General features: G+C 36.2%; 1 protein-coding gene across 1 annotated transcript; it reads left to right on the forward strand.

Annotated features, from left to right (window-relative positions):
• Positions 1–3,232: 3,232 nt before the first annotated feature.
• Positions 3,233–4,482, forward strand: LOC111918064 (trafficking protein particle complex II-specific subunit 130 homolog). The gene is made up of 5 exons (XM_023913729.3): positions 3,233–3,359; positions 3,437–3,623; positions 3,700–3,977; positions 4,070–4,160; positions 4,280–4,482. Exons 3-5 carry the CDS (start codon positions 3,714–3,716, stop codon positions 4,465–4,467), a joined length of 543 nt encoding a protein of 180 aa, XP_023769497.3. The 5' UTR covers positions 3,233–3,359; positions 3,437–3,623; positions 3,700–3,713; the 3' UTR covers positions 4,468–4,482.
• The last annotated feature ends 477 nt before the right edge of the window (positions 4,483–4,959 follow it).

The following is a 4,959-nucleotide window of genomic DNA, read 5'->3' on the forward strand; positions in this document are numbered from 1 at the left end:
GAGAAAGTTTTCATGCTTGATAAGTTCTTAGAGAAATTCCCAACTATACCGATTATAGTTTGTATGAATAATGAAGCGAATATCGCATCCGTAAAAACTATGCAATTTTTGTGAAAATGTCCCTTATGCTCGACATAGTACAAAAGGGAAATAAAGTATGAAATCTTGCATAAGTTTTATGTATATTCCTGAAAACATTTATGTTTAGCTTATAAGAAAAACATTTATGTTTAGCTTGTATTCCCCCTTGAAAACCTTAAAAATACAGAAAAATGTAGGGGTATGAACTCACAGTTGTTATGTGGAGTTGTTGACTGAAAGGAAGGTTCCCGAGTTGTTGCACGTGACACTTAACGAAATCCTATTATCAAATAAATACGTATATGTATCTAAATTAGCGATTTCGATAAATAAAGTGTCATAAGAACACTTGAATTCGGTTGAGGAATGTTATTGAGACTTGCTTGAATCGAAGGAGTGAGTTTACAGCCTTAGAACTCGAGTTTACGATCTCTGAAGATGGGTTTACGGTTTATGAAATGAGTTTACGGTTTCAGCAGGTGGCGGAGTTTACGGCCGTAAACTCAAGAACTAAGTTTACGGTTTTTGAAGCTCGGACTGTATACTCGCACTACTAGAAAAACAGCCTTTAATGACGCGCAAACAATGACACGCGGTGATTTACGATACGCAAAAGCGCGCGCTCTAAAAATAATGTCATCTCTTCAAACTTTTGAAGGATAGAGGTCACGCTTTTGTGCGTGCCCTAAAATTAATGTCCAAGAAAAAAAATTAAAAACACGGAGGGCACTTAATTAAAAATGGGCGTCGTCTAGAAATGTCGCTTTATATTTTTTAAATGAAAGGCGCGTTCTATTTTTTTGCAGCTGGGGGGAAAGAAAATCCCAAAAGTTTGAAATGCCGCCATTGTTATCCTCTATCTTATTTCCATCTTTCTTCTCTCTCTCTCTCTCTCTCACTCACTCTCTCTCTTTCTCTATCTCTCTTACTCTAATACCCAAAAAAAACCCTAATATCATCACAAATCCTCTTTTCTCCCACAACAAAATCGCAATATCACCAAATCTTTGATCCCGCAAGTAATCTGAGTTCACCTTTCAATTTCATTTGTCTCGCAAGTAATCTGAGTTCACGGGTGGCGTTCCTGACTGTATCAATGGAAGCGCTGCTTAAGTCGCTGACCAAGTTCTTCACCTGTGTTTCGAGTTCCGTGAGATCAGTTCTCGCTTCAGTAGCAGAAGAAACAACTCTCGGCCCAAAAGATGATCTCCGCCATATTTGGTTTCGTGCTCTGTTTCCAAATCGAGGTGAAACTACATGCTGGGAAGCAGCAATGGCAGCCTGAGGCTCTATGTCTCTATCTCCAGTGGCGATACAATGATGCACGAGTTTAAGAAATCGGAGGAGGGATTGAGAGAATTTGTCGCTTCCTCTGGTTTCTCTTTTGATTCTGGTAATGTTTATATTCAGTTTCTCTTTCTTCAAAATTCTTTTTCACATATTTCTTCCCATATGAGTTTATGATTTCAGATTTTTTCCATATGATTTTGATCTTAGTTTGTGATTTAGAATTCTCAATCTTCGGTTTCTCCTTTATCCACCAGTTCATGTGCCCGATTGGGTTAATAGTTATGCTAGAATTTGATCAATTTCTTTGAAATTTAGGGTGAATTAGGTTAGGGCATGAATAGGAAACACTATAAATGGTTTGACTAAGTCGACGTCTTCTTCTCCTGTATCAACTTGACACCTCAACTCTTCTTTTGCACTGATCTGTAATCTATACTAGGTTTGATTTTTTTTATTTACAGGTTTTGTTAGTAGACCATGTCTATTGTTACTCAAATTAAACATGTTGTATTTTTTTTTATTACAGGATGTGGTTTGACAAATGGTTGTTGAAGGAGCACATAAGTTCAGAGCCACACAACCTCAACTTGGTTTTTTGTTCTTCTTTCTTCTTTAGCTCCTGAGGCTTGATTTCATTGAAGGTTTGTGCTCTACATTCTAAGAATGCTCTTGCATGGATTGATCTTTGTCATTTAAGTTTCAATAGTATCATGCCTTGAATTCTTCCTTAATGTGTTTTTGACTATGTAGGTTTGTTGGGTGCCAAATAGCATGGTCCAAGCATCATCTCGATGACTGTTTTCCTGATCTTCCTTCACATCTTATGATCATTTTTCCTTTTTAACATTATTAGTATTTTGTATTTCTATCATGATGAAGAACTTTTTGTCTTGTTCTTTTCCCACTCAACTTTTTATTTCAACTAGTTCTAATTTTTTTTTTTTTTGCTTTTATTCAGGCTGGATTTTTTCAAGTACCTGATTCTGATAGGCTAGGTTCTTTCTTAGGCTGGATTTATTCAGGCTGGATTTGTTCAAGTACCTGGCCATATATATTCTAGCAAAGTCGGTATGCATTATTTAAGCCAAATAATTATGTTTGGAAGAAGATCCCAGCGTGCATTTTAATGCCATGGTGAAGCTGATTTTAAAATAATATTAAAATTTTCTTTTACTTTCTTTATTCTAGTTATTTATTTTTGATTATGAATTTGGATGTGATTACAGGGTGAGGCATTAGTAATAACTAAAATGAACCAAGGAAAAAGCTAAACAACCTGAAATAGGGATCCAACCATGAACCAGACAGTGTCAAGCTCATTATACTCTTTTCTGATGCCTTCTGCTCTTTCAACAACTTCAGCCTGATAGGAGGGATGTATGTGTAATGTGTTTGTTATATTCAACAACACAGGGGTGTCTATTCTTAAATTCAAAACTTAGGATAGGAACATATATATACCTTTATTGGACTTCCTGTAGATAATTGAGCTCAGATTCAGACCATAAGAGTGGTAATTCAACAGCTAGTTGTCCCTTTCCACATTGACGATCAAGCTCTTTTATATATGGGTACCAGAAAGATTTTCTTACAGGAAGCAGGGGGTCTTTCATATCAACATGAAAAGTACCATGTTCCAATCATCCATACAGATATAAGAACTAGCAACATTCTACTTGATAGAGAATTGCAGCAAAAAATAGCAAATTTTGGGCTTATAAGACTGCTACCAGAAGATACGACTCATCTTAGCACAAAATTCTCAGGGACTTTTTATGTTTAAAAGTACATATAACTTAAATACTAATTCAATTTGATTAAAGTAAATTTTCAATAACCAATGTTAAATCTTTGCAGGAATAGTGGTTATGTAGCACCTGAACATTTTTGCCATTATTTGTAGGACTATAGCTGTTCACTTCACCAACCCATTCCATGTCAGCACACGTGTAGCAGATAAATGCAGTGATGGCACCTTGCTTTTGCAGGTATATTGATCTCAAGTCTTGTTAGGGTTAAATGCAAAAAAAAAAAAATAATAATAATTATTTACTCACATTCTCAGGTGATACTCCACTCACAAGTGAAGGCTAACTTAACCATACACGATTCTTGGCTGGACCTAAAAGACGGTTTTACCCTTGCTGGTGAAAGTCAAAGTAATGGAAGACCAACATCCGCCTTCTTTCCACTTGTAGTTCCTTCTACATCAAGAGCCGGAATCTTGTTCACTATATCCCTACCCACAAATGGCAAGCATTATTTTATTTCTCATTTTATCACTCATCTTTAGAAAAAATAATCAATCTCTTTTTTTTTTTTTTACAGATGAAGCGAAAGATATGAATCCTGATAGTGATACGATATTAAATATAAAATATAAAATATCTGGGGATAGAAATCATGGATCGCATACTCCTATGTTTGAGGATGAGTCTTCACAGATGTTGACTTTTAAGAGTGCTCTTGTTTTACAAAGACCAGTGTTGGAACCTTGTTTGGCAGTTGGTTTTCTTCCCCTTCCTCTAGAAGGCCTTAGAGTCGGCCAGCTTTTTACTATGAAGTGGCGAGTTGAAAGGTTGAAGTATCTCGAGGACGAACAATACGTAAGTTTCTAAAATTTTTACTTTTTTTTTTTTTGGCAATAAAAAAGTAAAAATGACTTAAATGTTAAATCATATATTTGATTTGCGAACAGGATGAGGTAGTATATGAAATAAACGCAAATTCTGAAAACTGGATGATTGCTGGGAGGAAGCGAGGCCATGCACCTCTCTCCACAAAGCAAGGTACTACTAACCTTTTATAATCCAAATCCTCTTTCAATATCTCAACATTTAATAAATTAATAAATTTTATATCTTTATTTCGAAACCTTGTTGTCTAAAAATAAACTTAATGTATACAGGTTCACGAATAGAGATTTCAATCCTATGCGTGCCATTGGTTGCTGGGTACATGCGGCCCCGACAACTGGAGTTACCGGACATTGGTGAGGGTAATATTAGTTGCAACCCAGCTGGGCCCTACTTGGTCTGTGTTTCCCCTCCACCTCTCAGCTCCTCCTTCTGTATTCCCATTCCCATTCCTGCCTAGAGATGAAATCGTGACTTTTGTAGGTGCTTTGGTGTGGTGGTCCTAGAAATCATTAGTGGAAAGAGATACAAGGATGTTGACTACCAATTAGTCACTCAAAATCTCCTTGATCATGTAAGTATCTCATAATTAAGGGTTGGTTCATTCAACCCGTTCTTTTCATTAATGGTTTTAATGATGAAGGTATCTCAAACACTCAATGATTTATTTTGTATTCAGTGAGACCTTAAGCTTAGGTGAGAAGTTCTTACTAGCCTTTCTGTTGTTATGTGTATGATAGGCACAGGATCTACATGAGAGTGGAGTGCATCTGAATTTAATGGATGAGAAACTAGATCCTAGTGAATATGCAGTAGAACATGTTGTGGAGATCATCAAGATAGCATTGATGTGCACTCAACCACCATCAACTAGACCTACAACTTCTGAAGTGGTTATATGCTTTTAAGTGAAAAATCTCTTCACTTATGTATGTATGTATGTATGTAGGTA

This window comes from Lactuca sativa, chromosome 5 (assembly GCF_002870075.4).
Source record: "Lactuca sativa cultivar Salinas chromosome 5, Lsat_Salinas_v11, whole genome shotgun sequence".
NCBI lineage: Eukaryota > Viridiplantae > Streptophyta > Magnoliopsida > Asterales > Asteraceae > Lactuca > Lactuca sativa.